Raw genomic sequence first — 23,057 nt, 5'->3', positions numbered from 1 at the left:
GCGGCCTGCGGGGGGCGGCCGGGTGGGCCGTGGCCGGGAGGAGTCGGCTCCGCAACGCCGGGGCCGAGGGGCGCGTTGCGAGGGCTCCGATAGCGATCTTGTGGTTTAGGGAACTTATGAAGTGCTGGCCTGCAGCCACCGCGGTCGGGCGCTCCGGGATGCGCGCCTCGTATTAACGCTAATAACAGAGGGCGGCGCGGCCTGCGCCGCGGTGCTGCTCCGGCTTTGTTCACTAGGAAATCTCGGTTGTAAATCTTAACCGCCCGCAGTGCCGGGAGCCCCTTGTGGGTCCTTCCCAGCGCCGTGCTCGGGGCAGGCAGCGCTTCCTCTTGGGTCTCCTTCCCTTCCTCTTCCTTCCTGGCAGCTCTTTTCTTTCTGTTCCTTTCCTTGAAAGTATCGTCTTTGTCGAGAGTCTTAAGTCTGTTTAACAGCAAGAACCACTTATCTCTTGTGTTGTTATTGTTTTAGTTTTCTTCGTTTTCGTTTCAAGTGAGGAGGAAAGTCGGTTCCTTAGCCGTACTTCCAATGACAACGTCAGGCAAACCCTCGCGGAGGGGAGTGGTGGCACTGCCGTTCCTCACCGAGGGCTGCTCCCCGTGTAGGAGTGCAAAGGAAGTGGGCATGAGCGCAGGAGAGATGCGGTTTGTGTTTTAGCTTCGGTGATTTGGCGAAAGATTTGCTTGTAACATGGTTAGCGGGCACAGTGGCGGTTGATGGTTGGACTAGATGATCTTAGTGGTCTTTTCCAACCTTATTATTCTGTGATTCTGTATTTTGTTCACAACATCTGGTAAATACGATGTAGCAAGTAACTAGTTCAACTGCACATAATAAGAACGTTGCACGTCGCACCCTAAGGTATTTATGAGGCTCCACTGGGTGTTTTTTCATTGCTGATAGGAATCGCACAGGGTGCTCTGGAGGAAAACATGTTCCTTGGGACCAAAGTGATTCTGCTGATGCCCAGCAGCAGCAGAGCTGTATGTGCCCTCGGTGTCTTCCAGAAGCCATTCCTGCATCCCAGTGTCCCTCTGGGGAGCAGTGAGTGTCAGAGGTGAGCTAGCAGGAGAGGGGCCGAGCACATGCACGATGTGCCAAAGTCATGCGCTGTCAGTGGCAGGGCAGGAGCACAACCCCAATACAAGCTGTTTGCTTGAACTCCTTCGACTCTTGCCAGAATGTCTCAATAAAGCTATAATTAGCTGTGACTGGCATCGCCACAAGCTGCAACAGCATTTATCTACTGCAGAGTCATGTTCAGGAAGGTGCAAAATTCTTGGCTGTCCCTGCAGACATTGGGTGTGTGACGTCTGCCATGGCCGTTCTCAGCCGAATGCTCTTTGATCCGTATGAGAGGTTTGTGTTGTGGCTTCGGCAGCAGCAAGGGGGCTCTGAGTGATGGTACATGCACAGCCCCACCATGAGCAGCATTAATTAAAGGCAGATTCCACGTTCCTCTTGAAGCCCTTCATTGGCCTGGATGCTGTGGATTGTCTAACAGAATAATGGCAGTCAGAGGTCACGCAGTTTCTGTCTCTCGAGATAAAGATGCAGCGCTCTGATTGTACTCCAAGGTCTTCTGGACAGTGTAAATTAAATGCTAGGCTGTCTGCTCTCTTGGGAGGCCATGTGGCAGAGATCCTGCTTTGTACGGCGTTCTCTGTGTGCCATACATTTTATCTGTAGTGCATCTTGCTCCTCAGAGGCAGATCAGAAGTCTGATCTCTGGTTCCTTACCACCATGATACTTAAGTCCCTCAGATGTTGCTCTGCTTGGCTGCTGCTCTGTGCTCGACAGTTAGTTAAGCTATACTCTTTCTGAAAAAAACACCTTGTAAGTGAATCCAACTGCGATTTCCTGCCTTCCTTTTCTTCCCCTCTGGGCTTCTTTTTCTTTTCTCTGTTTTTTTCCCTCCCTCTGCAGTTACTTGTGGAACTCCACGTGATGCTCAGGTAGTGTACGGTAGTGTACCTTCCTGTTGTGCTGCGGGCTGCCTGCTCAGGTGACACCCACCCTTGCTGCAGTTAAAAACACACGAGTTGATATGCTGGGAAACTGGTTCTGTTCATACTTGCTGGCCTAGTTGCTGCTTTTTCAAAGTTTTTTTCTGCCTGTTTGCCTATTCTACTATTCTATTCTACTTATAATTTGCTTTCCCTGGCAAATATCTGTGTTTACTCTGATTTTCTAATTATTTTTCTTTAATCTTTAAAAATGGTTCTTGCCCATGTTATATAATCTTCCCCATTCAGAGGCCTTCAATATTTATATCTCCGTGAGTACCGTCAGCGTGCTGCATGTTTTGAGGCAGACTGAAAGCAGTCGCACAGGGCTCCCCTCGATGCTTATCTGCTAATTATGTATTTCATTATTAACGCTTGCTTCGTGTTTACGGTACTTCGACATCTGCAGATTGAAGAGCTATCCCAAGAATAAGCTGTCGTGGTGCCTTGTAGTAGTAATTCACTGAGTACTGACTGGATGAATTTTCCTCCTGGCGTTAACAAACCATGTGCTTAGCGCTGTCATTTACTGTCGCATCTTTTCAGAAAGCAGTGACTTTCTTTTTCCCACGTTCCATAGCAGCTGCTTGGGAGAGTTGACAAGAAAAGGGTTTCCTGTTCTGCAAAGTGCTTCAGCTCCAATTTCTTTTTCTTTTTTCCTTTTTCCTTTCGTTCTCCATTTTCCTGGCCTGTGTTTCCAAGGCATTCCAGGGTTGCTGTTGTGTGTCAAAAGCAGCCCACCGCAAAACAGCCGATAACTGATGTGGAGGTGGATGCAGCACAGAAGGCCAGAGGCATGCGGGCCTGGCACTGCAACTTGCTGGTGCTCAGCCTCAACCATAGGCCTCTTGGCTGGCAGCCCTGCCTGGCCATGTGCCCACTCAGGGGGAGCTGGGGAGTGCCCTGTGGGGCTGGGAGCCGGGCCACCTCCCAGCATACATGTGCAGTGGTACAGCTGTGTGTTGGTGAGAAGTACCATCTTTGAAAGTAACGTGTGTGTTACAGTGGGAATTTTGCTTTGGACAAATGAACATCTCGTTGGCAAAGATGCTGATCTGTAGGATTTTGACTGACGTTTCTCAGCGTGTTTCACAACTGCTGTAAATTGCAGCAAACTGCAATGCTGTATTTAAGTGGATGCATAGGCGTCCCGCATCCTGCTGAGTTTTCTCACTCCTGTCTTGTCTGTGGATGGGGATATCATTTCCTCTGACTGTTTTGGAGCGGTGGGACCCGGTTTGGTTATCAGCATTGTTCTGACCAGAGAAACTTCCCTTCGGGAAGGTATGCAAAGAAATTACAGAGGATGGGTGAATATGCTGGGTTTGTATTTACACAGCTCTGTTAAGAATATCCCACGTCAGAGAGTGCCAAAAGGAGAGAGAAAAAAGAAAAAAATAGAGAAGAAGTTATGAAATGAGATAAAATGTGGCTAAACGATAGCAAGCAACAATAACAAAAGGAATGTGATGGAAATAACAGATGAACCCTTGAGACTGGCTGTGGAAATCAGATTTGGCAGTAGCAGCTCTGGGGGCACTGGGGTGGTCCTCCCTGCTGTGCTGCTGCTCTGAGGCAAAAGGCAGTGGCAGAACAGGGGCTGTGTCCTCACCTCTGCTGGGCTGCAGTCATGGGGAGAAGGGGCACGGCGGGCACATGGCTCAGCTATTTATAGCGTGGTTTGGGGCACGGGTTACTTGGTTCAGAAATAGTTGGTATTTGCTGCTAGTTGGCCTCCTTATTTGTGAGGTTTCAGTTAGAAATCATCCTGGTGGTGGTCCTAAGTACTGCTCAGAGGAGAAGTAGTGAGTGTTGAGCTGATGGTATCGGCTGTTTGGGCAAAGGAAAACTCCCAAGCAGTTTCACGTGGTCTTGCCAATAAAATGAAGCCGTTCTTGAAGAAGTTCTGTTGTAGGATTTTCAGATAGGAGCAAGCACATAAAATCTCTGGAATTCGTGGAGAAAGATGAACTGGCAGAAGTGCTGTGGATGTCTTTGATAAAGTGTTTCTTCTCCTACGGCAGTTGTTACAAAGAAAACAGGGGTAAATATTCAATTCCCTTCCACCCCAGAAGAACAGTATTTTCAAGTTTATTGCTTCAAATGCATTGGATAAATGAAAAGAGGATGAAAATACGTCAGTCACAAGACTGACACGTTATTAGTTGGGAAAGTAGCGCTAAGTGGGTCTCAGAGACTACCAGATGGCCTTTCTTTCGGTAACTTCTTTTAGCAAACTTTCTGGTTTGTAAATTCATGTGAAGCAGGGAGAAGCTTCCATGTTCCTTTTTCTCCTGTTTGCTTACATGTGTGACTGCCAGCTAGGCCCCGTGTTCTCATTGATAAGCAGTCATGACTTGTCTTATTCAAACCAGGAGGACTGGTGGGTGTAGATGCTGAGTGACTAAAGAGCTGCAATACACAAATTTATAGCTTTTGTGCAGAAGTAGAATGTAAATATAGTCTGAGTGAGACCGGTTCTTTGCAGGTCTGTACTTGAGTTTTACGGACTTCTGATTTGTTTAATTGCATAAATGATCCCAGTTTTTCCAAGCACCACATTTTCTTCTCTAAACTCTTAAAACTTGTAACTTCATTCAGGTGTATAAAAATGTTTCTTAAATGGATACACCCCTTTGGGAAGGCGCTGGTGTAAGTGTGAATGTGGTATGAACAGAGCATAGGATTTTCCCATCGTGGAGTGGCTTACTGTTGGCTCCAGGTGGCCTTTGCATTTTCCCGAAGATATTATACTTCAGACAAATGTTTTGTGCTCTTCATGACTTACTATGTAATCATTGAATTGATGCCAAAGTAAAAAAAAATTAGACAGTTTGTATTGTTCTAGGTGCAAAACTTTGTTTTTTTTCCATGTCAGGTTAGCATATGGTGGAGGATCACACGTGTCTTTATGAAGGCGCATCTATAATCTAAATTGGCATATCTGTGCTCCTCCAACTGTAGCTGGTTTTTTTTTATGCTGAAGGTCTTGGCACATGTCACTTTCATTGCATAAGGGGTAAGTAACTCTGCACTGTTTGAACAAGAAGTTGCAAATATAACTCACCCTTTATCTGTGTCTCAGTAGACATGGAAAGTTCCTAGAGCAGGCTGTGTACAATTCTCTAAGGAAGATCACATATATCTGAGGAGTCTTGTGGTTCACCTTAATTTAATGCTGAAGGAAATAAGGCTGCAGAAATGTGAAGTCTTACGTAAAAGTGATATCTGTACACAGTTTGGTGAGAAAATAGGTATTGGTCATTATCCGACAGGTGCATTTTATCTCACTAGGCTGTGAGGCCTTGTAAGGTCCTTCTTTCTGAGTCTGTTAGCAAAGAAGTGGCAAGAACTTAGAAATAGGTGAAGGACTGTCATGTTTTGTTTTTTAAATGCTGAGAAGTGCTTGAGGTGGCTCTTCTGAGTTGCTCTGGAGCACTCTGCGTCCAACCTTTGCAGGCAGTACAGTAGAAGTGAAATATTCTTAAATGGGAAAGTAGGGATTTGCTTTGTTGTAGTGACCTTCCCAGTATGGGGCTGTTGCTTGATTCATTTGGAGGGTTTTGTTTTCCCCTCTGAGGAGAGTTTGCTAATACTAACCAGTACAGAATATATTGAAAACCATGCGGCAACAAAGAAATTGAATAAAAGACTGCATTGTGGAAAGATTGCATTTTTCTGCCCTTAGCCAGGGATGTGTATCTGTTGAGGGCAGTCGCAGAAACATCAAATGAAACTGGCACGCATCCTGTTCATAACCGTGCTTGTAAGCAGGAGGTGAGGACACAATTAGTTGTTTTTCTGTCTGTTCCAGCTGATACGTTTTGGGGTGGTGGTTGGTCCATGCATGAGCACACGAGGTAGCTGTTCTCAACCCAGCAGCCAGAACCAGTGGTGTGCCCGCTCCCTTTGCAAATGCTTGTGTGGTTATGTCTGCTTCATGCCTCTTTTTGTTACTGGAGCTGCTGCCTTTCTCCTTCAGATGCAGTAGCCAAGTGATGCCTTCAGATTGTGAGCTTCCGTGGTTTCAGTTTAGATGGCCAGCCGCCTGTTTATCAGTCTTGGTGCTGATTGCTGTTGCTGCATTTCTGCCTTCCTGTGTGTGGGATCCTCTACAGCAAGTGAAAGGCAAGCTGTCTGAGCATTTGGGCCTCATCACATGCTGCTGTTCTGTGACAAGGCACCACAGTGCTGCCTGCAGAGCTGCATCACCTCTAAAACTCCACCTCTTTTTGTCTTTCCATCAGTTTACATGGAACATGCCCCTGTGACTCAAAAGAAAAATAAAAGTAAATTCTCACCACTTAAGTGTACTGCAGAAAGGATTAAAGGATTAAAGAGATTTCTTGCTTCTGAAGAATGATTAAATGAACAGAATTTATATTGCTTGACTAACTCGGCAAATACTTCAGTGTTTGCAGTTGCTAGAGTAGTGAAAGGCGGCACTGAAGAGTGGATGAAAGACAGACTGACTATCTATCTGCAAAGACATCTGTGTCGTAAAGCACTTCAAGCTGTAGAAAGAGAAGTATTCCTGTTGGGTGAGATGCTTAAATTACTATCAGGGTGTTGCCAGGAATAAATTACTACATCACCTTTGATTCTGGATGACTGACAAGGAGTTTTAAATTGACTGATAACATATTGTTTCTGAAACAATGTTTTCAAAGAGGTGAAGAATGTAAGCATGTGACTCTTGCAGCCCTTTCCTTACCATAAGCCGTATCTCTCATCTCTTTTGGCTGGTTTAACTTTTTCACTGCTCAGCTCTGAAGCTGGTTTCGGAGTGAACTGATGTCTTTTTCTGAGTAAAATAAATCTTCAAATATGGGGCACAAATGTGTTTTAACCTGCTGCAGCTTTGCATTGCAGCGAATGACTGCAGGCGTGTGTAGAAGCATCCTAGCTCTGTTTGAGCAGCGGGCCAGCAGTTGGAAATTGGTGGGTGTGAGGTTTCAACTTTTTCTAGTGTGGCTGTTGAATTGTTTAGTTCTGGTATGAGGCCACTGCCATCATGCATACGCTCAGCTGCGCTTGGGTTTTCTCTCTTCTCTCCCTGACTCTTCAGGGCATGCCTACACTTATTTACAAGTGTGCTTGATGTGTTGTGCATCCGTAATCTGAAAGCTGGCGCTCACCTGACAGCCCACAGAGTTGTTCCGGTAAATCTTGGTAGACCGGTTAGTGCAGCTGTTGCAGACTGATTCATCAGTGTAGGTATTTCGTTATTTCACCCATTTACATATTTTTTACAATACTTTTCTCAGTGTTTTCCACTCCTTGCTCTTTTTCTTTCAACCTGTTAAGGCCACCTTATTGAGTGTCAGAAGCAGTATACATAGGATTGCTTGCCTTAATAGCTCTTACTTTGCCAAAATGTTGTAGTAAATACAAACAATTTGTTTGGCATCTGTGGCATTATTTCCTTGTAAACAGTTTCTTCTGGAAGTAGAATTTTTTGTTAATCCTTTGTTGTTCCTTAATATCAAGATGTCAGCCTAAAACATGCACAGGTTTTCTGACATCTGTAACACTGTGGATGATGGTTCCAAGAAGCGTAAATCCCAGCTTACTTCTTAAAACATTGGTAAAGTCCAGACTTCATTAAGATGGAGTGTAATTGTTTGATTATATTTCTGTGGCTGTTAAGTCTGTGTTAAAAAGGCACGACTTGAACTATAGTAGTAATAATAATAGTGCTTCTAGCCCAGCGCTAACTGGGTTGCCTCACCCTTCTGTCCTCTGCACAGGAAAGTGACCTTAGAGCCTCCTGGGGAACTTAAACCATAACATACCATAATGTTTTATCCTTTTGTTTTTTTTTTCCTCTCTTAGAAATGAATGTTATTTTTAAAATCTCATGGTGAAGAGGTGAAACAGTTAAGATAGCTACAGTGCTATTAATTTAGACCAGATGCACTTGAAACTTTAAACTTTTGTTGCAGTTGGCAATACCAAAAACTTTTAATAGATGAAAAAGGAAGGGGAAAGAAAAGGAAAAAAAAGAGGATTGTCCAATAGTAGCTGAAACAGACTGTTCCAAGTATTTAACGCTATTTTTTTCCTCCACCTGATTCTTGATTCTTCTTCAGCAGATGAGCTGTACCACAGTGACTCCTAACACTTAGCCTGGATTACACCAGAGTTTGATGCTGCTGTAGTTCTGTGCTGCTGAACTAGCAAGCTGGCCAACTTGTAGAGATCTGTGCCCCACCCATAGGGCAAGAACCAGCATGGGTTTTACGTGCTCCCATAGGCAGTTTTAGAGGTTTCTGATGACTGGTTTACAACTTAATGCATGTTAACCTTACTAGCTAGAAGGTCAGTTGTTACAAAACCTGTTTGTTGGGCATACTTGTGAATTCTTGACATTTTTGGCAAGCCTTCCTAGGAGTGGCCAAAGCAGAAGCACAAAGCATCACAGATTATTCAGAACTGAGGCATTCCTCCTTAGCTTTTTAGCTGCCTGATAGCTCCTACCTGAGCTTTGACTTGCACTAATGCTTCTACGATGGGGAGCTGCCTGTACAGCCCAGATTTATTTATAAATTTCTGCCAATTATGCTGAAATAATAAGAAAGCTGTAGTTGTCATGTCATCATATCAGCACTGAGATGTCTTACACATTGTTTGCATATTTATAAGGGGAATAGCTTAAGTATTTTGATCAGAATTTGTGAACCTAGAATTACAACATTTTGTATGAGGCTGAGAAAATTCTGCTTGCTCTGTTGCATGATTTGTCATATATATGCTTTGACAAGGGGGTTGCACTAGATGATCTCTGGAGGTCCCTTCCAGCCCCTACAGTTCTGTGATTTATTAATATTATATATATATATATGAATAGCTCATTATTTCATATATTACAAACTGTTTCATGTATGATATGAACATTTAGGTTCTCTCTTTCAGTTAATTTTCTGACTGTAGAGCAAGAAGTCTGCATATGGACTGCTGCAGCATTATGCATAATATAAGATGTCAGTTGCTACTTTTTATGCTGTTTGTCCTCATGTCCTCAGCTTCACCTTAATATTATCATGAAGAATTTCTTAACTTTGAAGTTTCTTGATGTCTTAGTGACTTAAAAATTTGAGCTAATGCATGTAAATAATGATTTAAGACTGACTTGACTGTAATTATCCCATATGCATACAAATGAGGAATAAGGATTACTAATGTCCTGTGAGAAAGAAGAGGGAAAACTGTCCTTACTTTTAGTGTCATGAAAATGACATGAAATGAAAGTATCTCGTTTTAGGATCCAGAATATCAAAAATAATGCTTCAAAAAACTCCACAGCTGCGCTGCAGGGCTCAGTGAGAGGACACAGGTTGTTCTCACGCCTTCTTGTGCACTCCTGCATTTCTTGATTTGGCAATAAAACGACTGACCTGAAAGAAGTATACTGACTGTGGGAGACTGTGGCAGTAAGCCTGTGTGGGGTGCAAAGGCAGCTTGTGGGCCTCTGACTCCAGCTTGCTGTTGCTGCTGCCTCCAAGGGAAGTTATAAGACATGAGTGACAGCATTGATGTACCTCTAACAGTAAAAGAGGTTCAAAGAATCAATTTAATTTCTTCCAGGGGGCTTTTCTTCGTGTGTAAAATACGAGCCATGACTGGGCTGGCTGTTGCTGTCCAGCTTCTAGGTACACTGGTGTTGTTCTTCTTGTGCTGGAAATGCCTGCAGGTAGCCATAGGTCCTTACAGCACGTGTCCTGGTACCATCAGGCAATCCTTTTCATTCCATCCAAATGAGTATTTACATAACGTACTCCTTTCCATTTATTGAGTAGTATGCTTTGATGTCATCTTGCTTGGTTGGAATGGCACTTGCATATTTCTTTTGGGCGTGTTTGGAGACAGGTAGATAGAAATTACTATCAAGGTGCATCAGTCTGAGCCTTGTAACCTGGGGGGCTGTACCGCTGTTGCAAACCAAGTTGTACGTGCTTGAGATGTTGCCCAGAGGGATGGAGCTGAAATGCTCCTTGCAGAGTTAAAATTTTCAGAGTAAACAATGCTGGCCTCTGAGCAGTACTGTGACTTGCCTGGTGTACAACGAGCATTAAATTGGATTCTAGCTTTTTGCTCAGTTCAGGTTGAGTGCTGAGGGAGAAAAAACTTGCTGCCAGAGTGACGGGGCCTTCCCTTTGATTCAGCTGAGGATTTTTGAGGAGCTGAGTACATTTCCCCTGGTGAAGATGAAGTGTGAGCTCTTTGGAGATTAGCCAGTATTTGTCACACATCATAAACTGGCTGCTGTAGTTGGGGGTCTGGTAGTAAGGCTTCTTTGGGTCTTTGTGGTACTACTTGCTGACTCTGAGCAATGAAATTATGTTAGATGCTGTAGCTGACACCAGCAAATGTGATAAAAACTTGCAGTCAGATAAGTTATTCTTTAGCAGCAATGGTCTCATTTAATTACAATATCTGAAGACTGCTTTCAGAATGGTAATGAGGACAGGATAATTATGATTCTCCCAAACTTCCCCTGTAAGACTGGTGCAGACTGCAATACCTGCAAAGAACACTTGGCTTATAGTGAGTATTTCTGTAAGAGAAAGGCTTATTAGTCATCATATTAACAGCTGGAGGTCTTGACCAGTTGCCTTTTATGCTGCTGAAGCTTTTCAGGACATAGATCTATGACTTTGCTGCAGAGGTTGCTGCTGATGCTGAAAATGGCAGGCAACTTGAAGAGTTGGTGAGGCTGAGGTAGAAAGTGATGGCTGTCCAGAGGTGATTCTGTCAGAAGTGTACCCTGTGAGTTGGGAGAGCAGAAGAATCTGGCTTTTATAATGAGCTTCATTTAATCATGGAGTATAGAATCAGGTAGTTCTGCCTTTATGATTAGGAATTAATCTTATGTGTGTCATTGTTGCCTATTGAAAGGAGCCTGTAATAGGTTATTGAGTACTGTCTGCTGAAAATTGACAAAGGTTGGGTGTCTGTTTTCCACTTCTGTTTACTTTCATGCCGTATCTCTCCTCTTCCCTCTTGCCAAAATATCTTCCTCTATTTTCTATTTTTTTCTCTCTGTTAAATTACTTCTGCAGAGCTTTCTTTAATTTAAGCATTATAGTTAACACACGAGACTGTACTAGAAACAGTTTTATTTTTATGTCAGCTGGATGTGCTGCATTTTAGTTCTCTTGACTAGTATCATGTATCTAACATAGATCTGTAGAACAGTGCACTAATTATATACTAGTTCAGATAGTAGGGAGAAATACTTTAACATCTTCTCCTGCTTATCATTGGTAAATGGTTTCATCTGGGAAAGGCATTTTGTATGTTTATTTTATATATTTTTTAACTTTGATTGAATGCTTAGCTATGAGAATAAATAAACCCTGTCAAACAAACTAAAATTTATTTCTTTCTTTGTGAGTTGTTTTTTTTTAATACAAAATGAGAGTGCAGTTTAGATGGCTTATCTGTACAGTGCTTAGTTTTAGCATTTAATGTTTCTGAAACACTAAGCCAGTTTCTTTTGTCCTGTACAAATCAATTGTAAAGTAACTTGAGGCAAGAGGAAGAACTGAGCTCTTCTGAATGGTTTTGAAGGAACAATTTACATTGAATACTTTCTTTGCAGGCCCAGATTGCTTTCCTTCAAGGTGAAAGGAAGGGGCAAGAAAATCTGAAGAAGGATCTAGTGCGGAGAATCAAAATGCTGGAATATGCACTTAAACAAGAAAGGTACGTTGGTTAATCAATGAGTACGTGATGACAGAATGTTGCTCAAAGTGAGGGAGATTTACTGTGAATGAAAAAATCTTTGTATTTGCCAGTTAATCAAATACCTGCTTCTTTGTCCATGGGAAGTTCCTTAGAAGTCTCCTATCTACTACTCCAGTGTTTTACTCTTGCACATACTTTCCTGTAGCTCTAAACTTTTGAGGCACACAGATTAATTTTACTGTGTTTCCAGAAGTCTCTACTCCTCCAGTGGTTTATTTCGTGTCATGTTGAGTTACTTTCAGTTTTATTTTAATATTTTTTTTTTAACTAATAAGTAAAAAAGGCTTTTAAAAGGAAAAGCATACTTCTACTACTGCTAAGTAATCATTGCTTAAATACTGTTTCCCTATCAGATAATTCCTACTTTTCTTTAAAAAAATGTTAATAAAATGAACTCTTTTGAATAGTTTACATTAGTAGAAATATACATATTTGAATGGGAGAATAGGATACGGCTTGAAAATGAGAAAAAGCTTCTAGTAGTTGTACATCACTATGTTGTTCTTAGACTTTCTCATCTTACTTGGACTGCTTGGGCACATGAGATATGCCTTACATTGTCCAATTTATTTGGTAGGATGGGGCTGCGGCCCCAGGGCTGCAGCATATTTGCTTCTTCTTCAGACAATTATCTGAGAAATACTTCAGGTAGATATCCTTTTTTTGCTCAGGCCTTCTTGCAGTATTTTATCTTATGTCAGATAGCATAGGAAAATATCAGATTTCTGCATAATGGACATGTTAGTTTATACCCACAGAAAGGCTTATGCTTGAAGCATGTTTTTAAAGATGAGAGTCACTTTAAAAGAAGACAGGGACAATGGAGTGCATTTTTGTGCAGTTAAAGGTATGCTCTAAGGAATAAAATAAGTAAGATTTATTGTATTTCAAAACTAAGGAGTATATTCTTGGTTACTTGGGGATCTCTCTAACACTTCCTGTTCATAGTCCAGGTAAATTAGCAGTTTATCCCAAATGATCAGACTATATGAATGTATTTCAATACACTATGATATACGTTTTGTAAGAGAAAAAAATAGAATCGCAACAAAAAAAACTATATCTATAATGAAAATGTCCACCAGTTGTATTTGGTAAGAGCCACTTAAGTTTCATTTGGTATTTAAATTCTAATGCTGCATACAGTGTCAGAATTAGGGAAGTGTCCAGATGGTTTCCTGTTGGCATTTTTTACGTATGTATCTTTTATCTTCTCTTATGTTTTTCGTGGGTTTTTTTTTTTTTTGTGTTGTTGTTTTTAATTTCCCTCCATATGTAGTATTAGTCTCGATTACTAAGGTCAGTAAGCCACGTGGGCAGCTAATCTGATCCAGTCTGACATTTTCTTTATGGGTATTGTATGGTTACAATTGTACAGTTACAAAGTTGATGGATAAACAGAGGTTATGTAATAGGAAGAGGATAAATGATAAATGCTCACTGATGTTGAGGCTTGCTGTAAAGATAGATGCACACTGATGTTGAAGTATGCTGTAAAACTCTACACAGGAGCGATCTCTGGAAAGAGATCCTGCCTTAGTGGTGGTCAGTCCTTAAATGGGATCTGGGAGAGGTGGAGCCAAGCTCCGCCCCTTCTGGTAGTGCAGCTGAATTACTTTCACTTGTGCTCCTGCAGCTGACTCATCGCTTGCCTCAGATGGTTCATCAGAGGTTCAGGCTGTGATCAACAGTTTCCCATACAATATACAGTAGTTCTTAAAGTAAATGTGGTGTCTGTGATTGGTGTGTGCTTGAGACGGCTATTTATAACAGTTTGTGGTTTTAAACAGAAGTATTATTTGCCAGTTACTGAAGAAACTGTTTTCTATTTTTGATAGAAATGTCTCCCAGCAAGTGCTCTTGCTTGATGCTTAAAGGAATGGCAACACACTGGGCTTGGAAGCACTATTCTCTTTCCCAGCTCTTCCCTAAACAACCCATAAGCTTGGTCTGCCAGTAGTCAGGTTGGATGCTGGCTGTTTATACAGGGATCTCAGAGCTGAAAGTGAGATCCTCAAAGGTAGAAGGGAAACAGTTCTGGTCAAGTTAGAACAAAGCTGATGCTTGTCATGGTTTTGTGCTGTCAATATTGACAATGACAATGCTGCTGGGAGAGGAAGAGAAGACATACCTGTGTTCTTGCACTTCAGCCCTGACCTTGCAGTGTACCAATCTTAATGACATTAAGTAGACTATTAATAATTGGACAGAATATTAAATCTTGATCCACAGTAGTTTATGCTTGTAGCGTTCCCAGAATAAGAAATGGTTGACATTGGCTTTCTCAGATGTTATTTTGTGAGCTGCTCTTGCAGAGTGGGTCTTCAGAATTTTTCCCAATCCATTTTAAATAATAAGTTTTGGAGGCAGTGTTCTTTTCTATTTCTTGGCATTTACCTGAATTTGTAGTGGGGAAGGTAGAAAATAATGTTTACACGTTATCATGGGGTTTTTTTCTGACAAATTTTGTTTTGTTCAGTCATTGTATCAGTGGTGGTAACATTACCTTTTTGTTGTTTGTGTATGTAACCAAGTTGTTTCTGCTGAAGAGTCGATACAGTAAGGAGAAAAGAACTTAGAAGGAGTTAAGCACTACTGTTTTTTTCATCAGCGGTTCTGCTGTAGGTTTGCCAGCATCCCATAGACATTCAGTGTGAGGTGGTTTTTCCTTGAGTGTTATGCTTTTGTCACTCTGTTGATAGGTGCTCCACCAGCAAATGGCAATATTTCCTTTGGATTTTCAGGAGCTAAACAAAATGTAGTACTGTTTCTCTCAAGTACTTGTGTAATTTAATAAGCTAGTCTAGGTCGTTTCCTGTCTTAACATACCCCATCCAGAGAACCCGACTCTTGAGCCATGTCTCTAGAAACACTTGATTTAATTTTATGTTGTTTTCTGCACTAGTGTGCCTGATCAGAGTGAGGCTGGCGCCCTCGCCCCTGGATAGAGTAGCTTACATTGCTGTTCCTGGCAGTCTTTCTTGTTTATGTCTCTTGGTTTGGAGACGACTCCTAGATCTTCTACGGATGTTTTGGCAGGCCCTCTCAGCACAGCTGGATCAGATGCTGCAGGTCTGGTGACAGATATTTCCAAGAAACAGTGGCTTTTTTTTTCCTTTTTTTTTTTTTTTTTTTTTTTTTTAAAAATTGGAATCAAGCTTTTCTATATGAAGCATTCAGAAAAGTTTAACTGCTTGTCAATTTTAGGAGATTTTGAAGGATGAAAGCCTTCAGTGTTTTTCTGAGCACCTCTTAAAGTGTTGTGGCAGCAAAGTTGAATGCTTTGTTTGCATAGAAGAAACACAGTTTAAAGAAAATGATAATAACAATAGCAAGATAAAGATAAGCTGTATAATGAAGTGCAAAAGCCAGAGCAGTATTAATGTATGTACTTACCTGAGTAAGTCTATCTATCTGGTGAAATAGTTTTATGGCCCCAAAACTGCATTCTTCAGACAACTTGCAAGGCTACTTTTCAGATGGAAATAACTCCTGTAAAGTTATGTTCTTAGCCTAGTTATTTTCAAGTCATTTTTCACTCTCTTCATACTGTTAATAATGCAGATGTCATTTTCAGAAACTGAAGTTAAGCCACCCAAGTTGTCATGTTTCAGATTATGAGGCTAGGCTCTCAACTTTGTGAGAGCCAAGTCCCAAAGTTACCTCACTGTTTTTAAGCAGATGATGCCAAGTTTGGAGGAATTTTGTTTTTTTCTGTTTTCTCATTTCTAGAAGGAATACTGTATTTGCGCTCTTTAGTGGCAGTAGCATCTCACTGCTGCGCTGTGTGAACTAGAGTTCGGCAAGACTGGTAGAGGGCCCATTTTAAGCAGCTAATAACTAGAATATGCGCTTTCTAAGGAAATGGAGAAATTAAACATGTCTGGTGGGCGGGAAATATGTTACTTGTAGGAACAGAGAAATATAAGGAGGTAAGTCATACAAAGAATGTGGAAAGACAACAATTAAGATTTATTTTGTGAGACCTTTCGTGCCCTTTGTTTTCAGTATGTGAAAGTGACTGATCAAGACTTCCTCTTCTAGACTTGGATTCTTAATTCTTGTGTTCAATCTTTTCCTTAGTAAACTTTAGAAAGAAGAAACTTGTGACATTTTCAGCTGTACCATAAGGATGTTGCTAATAATAAGTCTTGTACTTCCTGCTAGAGTGAGTTTAGTTGTTTTTTTCCCAGTCGACAGCTAGCTTACCTTACCCTCCCCCTTCCTTTAAACTGGAAGTTAACCATAACTGAAGATGGGTTTACCAGCTCAAATGCTCTGTTGTTGTATTCACGTTTATGTTTTACATCTCAGTGTTGTCTTGCTCAGCAATCTGAGTTTATACTAATTCATTGTAATTAATTAATTTTTGAGTTTTGCACTGGACTTTCATTTCATATGGGCAAAAGTCTATTGCTTTTTTCTTTTTTTGTCAGCTGTCTTTGTCAGGACATTATGCTTTTGTTGCATCTGGTCTCTGGTCCACTGGTCTCTGCCTGTGAGGCACAGTTAAATCTTCCTAAAGATGAAGTCTTAGTCCAGCTTAGTAATGAAATAAATTTAAGGACCTATGGTGTACAAGACCATGTAATCTAGGTTATCCTCTTGTATTAAGAAAGAGCAATAAGGGCTTCAAAAACTGTTACATTACAAGGAAGAACCAATTTAGAAACAACCAACCAAGAACAAGCAAACAAACAAACAACTCTGTTACTAATAGATTAGAATGTGAATGGAATGAATAATCTTACTATGCTGAGCTGATTTTTATCATGCATTTAATGAGGGGGAACTTTTCAATTAGAAGAAAGACAAAAAATGCTGCTGTTTGTTTATATACCCTCTAAGAACTGTAAAAAACAAAACAAAACACCAAAAAACAGTGAATATACAGAGGCTTAATGTTGGTAACAAATACACTGAGAAGTATTAAAAAGTACATATTGAATTTTTTAAAGTTAGGTTTTGGAGATAAGAAAGATAAAGGGAATGGTCCTTTTACTTACCCTAATAATCATTTTACTCTTAGGGAGAAAATTAACAAAATTTGATTAGAAAACTGGTGAATGCTTTGAGGATAATTTATATAAGGCCTGTGTGCTAAAAGCAAGTACCTTATGCCACAAAACCAGCTGCTATCTGAAATATTGTCGAGTATGGCACAGTATATATTTAGGTCACTAATCCAGATTTAAGTGAAATGTTAACATTTGCTTCTAAAAAGTCTAGTCAATGTAGATTAAACATTAAGATCACTTGAATTGCTGACTGCATAAAACTGGAAGTTTTTGTGTTTTTTTTAAATGGGCTATTTACTCTTGCTGAGGTAGCTTAGTGTCAGACTAGAGGATTTGTTCTCAATTCGTTACTTTTCATTAATGGTGGTGGAGTGAAAAATTGTACATGGTATCAGTATTTAACAGTACTTACTTGGGTTTGTCTAATTGGGGCAACTCCTCTCTGCTTGTGACGTGTAGAAAACATACTTTGAGAATTAAGTATTTCAGACTGGCATTAAACTTTGATTTTGTTTTATTCTTGGATCTTCTTTTCTGTACCTACCAAAATGTTTTTCCTTCACTTGTTTCTCTTCATATTGTTCAAATACATTCCCTCTTCTTTCCTCAGTGATTGTTGCTTAGCTTAGGCAGAACGTAACGCTTTAGCTCTAGAGAGGGAAGAGAATTACTTCATCTGTCTTAGTTGCTGTGTACTCCTAAGAGGCATCTTCACTCTGCACTCACCTTGCTTACACAGAATTGTTTATTATCACCAAAAAAGGTCCGGATTGATAGGAAACGTGTACTGGCAATACTGAGGCGTAAGAACTACCAAACATCACTTATATTAGCGTTATTTTATTAGAAGTAATGAGTTTGTTAGTGGCAGTTGCCTTGTGCAGTCATGAGGTGCAACACTTACTATTGTCTTCAAAATCATTTCAAATGGAAGAGTTCCTTTGCAAGCAGTGGAGCCTGTATTACTGTTGATATACATAAGGGTTTAACAGTTTAATTTTTTAAAAATCTTTTTGTCTTTTTTTGCCTGTATCTTGCCTTACACGCAGCTCAGTGTGTTTGCACTGGGGCAAACCTGCCTGTGTACATGCTGGTTGGTGTTACACTGTTGCCTGAGTTCTCCCTTGCCTTTTATTTATGACTGGAACAAGTGCAAGTGTTGCTTCTCCACCCAGTTAGGAATGGCTACAAAACTTCATAGGGACTCAGTTGGGTTTGAATCTTCCAAGCTTTTGTGGTTGTTGAAACCAATTATTGAGATAAGAATTACAGTGAGTGTGAGAGAAGGGGGGGAAATGATAGTGACGCTGGATAAAGCTGTCTTTGCTCTCAGTGTTGCCTTAGTTACTGTGTTGTCAGACTTTATCTATTGTGATTAATCTTTAATAAATAACTTAAATATACTTTTGTAGGACTGTACTACTGTGGCATTATTTGTAACGTGTATGTTTAAAAGTCTATAAACACTGGATCTGTAGGATGAGGCTATTTTTCTTCAAGCTACTCTTACTGTCTCACTGCATTCTTTGTGGGGCTTATTACAACAGGCCTTCTATAGGCTAAGTATTTTTGGAAGAGAACTCTGCATTTTCGAACTCAAGTGTCAGGTCTAGCAGCTGCATAAAAATCTGATGTAGCTGGGCTGCCATCAGCACTGGAATTTGATTTATAGTAGTCCTCAGTGATGAAAGCTTGAAGAAAAAAAGGATTTACTTAACTGAGGTGGCAAAGTGAAGTATTAAGTAAATGGCACAGAACTGAAATTCAGTGGATAGAAAAAAGTTTGATAGTTAAGTGATTTTGTTTTTAAACACAGAAGAGGAGGGGCAGGAGAAGCAAGCACATGTCCACAAACAAGGAAGCTTGGAAAAATTAAATAGGCAAAATGATGTGCTGAATTTCATTGTATTGTTTTGTACATATTCTAGAAAGAACTGAGTGGTTTTTATAGTGAAGACAGATGACATTTATATGCCTATTCATACCCTTTAAATGTGCTAATTTTTTTGTTGTGTTTTCTTTTCTCACCTCTTTTCAGGGCTAAATATCACAAATTGAAATATGGCACAGAATTGAATCAGGGAGATATGAAGCCACCAAACTATGATTCTGGTAAGAATTTATTAAGAATCAATTCATTACTGACATAAAAGCTCAACTATGGTTTGTACAAATGCTGAAATGGTGGTTGATGAAATATGTCACTCAGAAGAAGCAGTGGGAATAGACATATTAAAGTGCCTTTGTTCTTATCCATAAACAGCCGATATTGCTAGCAATCATTTGTTCAGAGGCTCAGAAAAAGAGAGGTCTTGACTGCAGCTTTGCTTAACAGTGCCTTCAGAAGAAGGGTTTTCGCTTTCAAAATTAATTTTTAGACAGATTTATCTGAGATATGTATTAACTCTTACACAAAGTGAGCTTTGGTAGTTGTGTGTTGGATCCAGCTGTGTTCAGTAGTAGTCAGGAGATCATTGTGCAATAGATGATTTCCCACGATTGCTATTAAATGGCTTCGTGAATGTTGAGATAGATAAAATGCATATAGGTCCCCTTATGTGTGAATTCTGATTAATCTTTGGTAGCTTCTTTGTTAGAGGATGTATTGGTATTTATTTATTTATTTATTTTAATTCACTTGTTTAAAGATGAACGACTTCCAGTATGTTCAGTAACTTTCCCATATCACTTACCAAATTATTCATAGGGTTATACCACAGGCTTTTCTTGTTCTTAATTTTTGTTTACGCGAAGAAGACTTTGTTCGTCCTTCAGTGTTATGACCACAAAGGCTTCAAATTTTGTAAAGCTTTTTGTAGATAATAAACAAAGATATTTTACCGCTTGCAACACTGGAGGCCCGGGTTCGAATCCCCCCTGTGGCGCAAGTGGATAACTGCCGCTCTGCTACACTAGAGGGCTCGAATCCCGGGAGTTGGAATCGATGATCTCTAAGGTCCCTTCCAACTCGCACGATACTATGATACTATGATACTATGATATTTTTATTATGGGAGTATATGCTTTTTTATTTCCTGAAGGAGGGGGGGATATGAGTGGTTCTGATGGGTATGATAAAATATTAAGGAAATTGGTTTACCGATACATTATAAATAGAAATGATGCTACAGTTAGAACTCTAGAGTCATAGAATGGCCTGGATTGAAAAGAGCCTCAAAGATCATGTAGTTTCAACCCCCATACTATGGGCAGGACTGCCAGCCACTAGACTAGGCTGCCCAGAGCCACATACAGCCTGGCCTTGAATTCCTCCAGGGATGGGGCATCCACAACCTCTTTGCTCAACCTGTTTCAGTGTGTCACCACCCTCTGAGTTAAAAACTTCCTCCTAATATCTAACCTAAATTCCACTGTCATAGTTTAAAACCCTTCCCCCCCTTGTACTATCACTATTGTCCTATCACTGTTGCATTTGATATTGTTAGCAGTTAAAGATATTTGTATTGAAACTTGAATTATGGGCAATAATTATATTAGAACTCCAAATTGTTTACATAATTGTATTCCCTTCAACAAGAAGGAGAAAGATGGGGCTGTTGGATGTGAGACCAAAGGGAAGAAGGTACTGATGACTAGAGGAAGTTGGTCTCATGCAGTAGTGTATAGTTGACAGTCTGTATTTTTGTATTTGTCAGTATTACAGCAGCTAGATTCTATATGGTTTTGTTGTTGTTGTTGATTGATTTTTGGTGCTTGGAATTTTTGTTTTGTTATCCAATCTTTCCTAATACTTTTAATACAAATTATGCTTATCTTGTCAAGTGGAAGGGAATATTGTTATAATGTCAGACAAAGAAAAGCTGTTTTTAATTAAATAATCTTTTCCAGATGAAGGGAATGAAACAGAGATTCAGCCACAACAGAATAGTCAGCTAATATGGAAACAAGGACGACAGCTGCTAAGACAGTAAGTGTTGAGAAAAGAACCTGAATAATGAATGCAAGAGAGAGTGTCTGTTAATGAAATATGATGATAGAGGTATTCGATTTTTCTGTTAGATTTTCTTTCAAGAAAAGTTAGTGTGTTGGAGTTCATTCTTCTTCTGTCCTACTTTTCCCAGGCTTCAGAACTCCAGGTGGGGAACCTTATGAAATCAAACAATCTCATTTGCTCTATAATAAAACATTCTGCTTGGGAGTATGGTGGCTCATGACGCCTTACATTTCTTTTTGCAATTAAAAAAGAAAACAGTTCTGTTAAGAGATATCTAAAGTAAATCTCCAGCCTGGGTTGCAGACTTGTTTTGGTCTACTTTATGTACAGAAATCGTTAGGAAGTTTAGAATAAAAGCTTTCTAATTCTTCGTTCATCTTAATGAAGCAAATGTCTCTTAATCTAAATTAGTTTTTGAATTCTGCTCATAATGAGTTATTCAGTTTCAGAGTATTTGGTCATATTTCTTTGGTGGTGTTTTTGTTTTTTTTGCCTTGATTACAGCCCTTGATTTACATATAGGTCTCTTACAAGACCTGTCATCAGGGTCACCCTGAGTCTGTTTTTCCATGCGTAAGCTTCATTTTTTAAGCCGAATGCTGGATTCTATGATGTTTAATTTTTTTGTGTTACAGAAAATTACATGGGAGGGGGTAAAGACAGCCTAGGGCTTATTGGAATGGGCCTCTTTCCAGTGAATTATACAGAAGTTAAAACTGTCCAGTTTGTCTGTTGGATGGCTTTTACTTTCTTTTTCAAGAACCCATATCTCTTCATTTAAGTTAATAAACATAAATAAAGTAATCTTGACTTGGATGACTGATTTGAAGGCAAGTCGTTCCCTCCCAGTGTAATTCATAGGTTATATGTTGCTGAATAAAGAGAGTTCATTACTGACAGACTTTGTTTTGCGTAGGTGTCTGGTTTGATTTTTCATATAGCCATCAGGCAGTATTCTTCTGAAGATGTATTTGCGTAGAGGATATCATTAAATAACTGGAGGAAGATACTTTTGCTGGAAAAGTGCATGTCCTTGATTTGTGACAGCTTTTATTGTAAAATAGCTTTTCTGCTCTTCAGAGACATCCAGAGTACTGACTATATAATTAGTTCAGTGTCCCTGAGAAGATAGCGTTATTAACTTTGTTTTGTAAAGGAAAGAACAGAGACAGATCTTTCCAGAGGTAATTCTGTGCATTGATGGAGGTGCCAACATTAGACCTTGATATATTCATACAAAATGTCCAAGATTTTTACTGCCCAGTCCTTACATGCCAGGCAAATTAATATTTTGCAGATAAATTGCAGAGTGAAAAAAAGGCACAGATTTTATCAAAACTACTGCATTATAAATAGCCATTCTTACTAGTAGCCGTAGCTACAGAATTTGGTTTTATTCCTTCTGTTTTCCTAGGATTCTAATGATTCTTGTAGGAACGTATCTCCCACTTCTTGTAAGGCTTCATGTGTAGTTTCCATGTGCTGAGGAATAAAATGGCTATATTGTACATGCAACTGTGATGATTTTTATAAGGCAGTTGTAAATATTTTAATTGAAAGTGCTTTTCCATCCTTTTTAGTAAATGAATGAATAACGTATTGTATAACCTCTGACTGCTAGGCTCTTTGATTTTTTTCCTCAGTGACTGTAGAGGCTGGTACAGCAAGAGACGATCCCTCTGCAGCTGGTACAGGACGATTTATAAGCATGTTTCATTAGCACAGCACCATACTTTCCTAAGATAAGATGCAGAAAAAGAGTTTAGGGAGAAGTTTTCATTTACTGTTTGGAAGAAGTAACATATACATGAAGAATTAGCTTGAGTTCTGTTCCTACAGGTATCTACAAGAAGTGGGCTACACTGACACAATATTGGATGTGAAGTCAAAACAAGTACGAGCTTTATTGGGCCTCTCAAGTGATGCTTCAGAGAAGGAAAACAGAAATCAAGAACCTATGGTAAATGGCACAGAGAGCCAAATTAAAGAAAACGCAATGATTGGGTGAGTATCATAATGACAGTATTCTCTTTCCTCATTAAAGCAGTTAATGATGTAGAACAAATTTTTGATTACTGAGATTTCAAAAAATTTTCATAACAGAAGATCAGAGTAATTATAACTAATTTTATCACGTTAAGCAGAAAATATGGAGGAACTTTTAGTATTCACAGCCTTAAAAACAGCATCTTTGTTGGCTTTTCTGCTTGTGTGGCAGCACAAAGGCAAATCAAGCCTTTTATATGTGATCATAGGTCAGTGTTGTTTCAAGTTAACAACTTATTTGAGTTGTTGAAAACTTCACTGTTTAGATTAGAGACATTGCTTTT

The 23,057-nt window shown here is 39.9% G+C and overlaps 1 protein-coding gene across 4 annotated transcripts in view; it reads left to right on the top strand.

Annotated features, from left to right (window-relative positions):
- The window catches only part of STRN (striatin), a 59,268-nt gene that overhangs the window by 514 nt on the left and 35,697 nt on the right, over nucleotides 1–23,057 (top strand). For all 4 annotated transcript variants that reach the window (XM_072331247.1, XM_072331246.1, XM_072331245.1 and 1 more), the window contains exons 2-5: nucleotides 11,609–11,712; nucleotides 18,811–18,884; nucleotides 20,622–20,700; nucleotides 22,567–22,731. In XM_072331247.1, coding sequence (XP_072187348.1) covers nucleotides 11,609–11,712; nucleotides 18,811–18,884; nucleotides 20,622–20,700; nucleotides 22,567–22,731 — 422 coding nt within the window. The remainder of the gene's footprint in view (nucleotides 1–11,608; nucleotides 11,713–18,810; nucleotides 18,885–20,621; nucleotides 20,701–22,566; nucleotides 22,732–23,057) is intronic.

The sequence above is a fragment of the Excalfactoria chinensis genome, chromosome 3 (genome assembly GCF_039878825.1).
Source record: "Excalfactoria chinensis isolate bCotChi1 chromosome 3, bCotChi1.hap2, whole genome shotgun sequence".
In the NCBI taxonomy this organism is placed as follows: Eukaryota; Metazoa; Chordata; class Aves; order Galliformes; family Phasianidae; genus Excalfactoria; species Excalfactoria chinensis.
The sequence above is the reverse complement of the archived record's forward strand: the minus strand, read 5'-3'. Positions and strand labels throughout refer to the sequence as shown.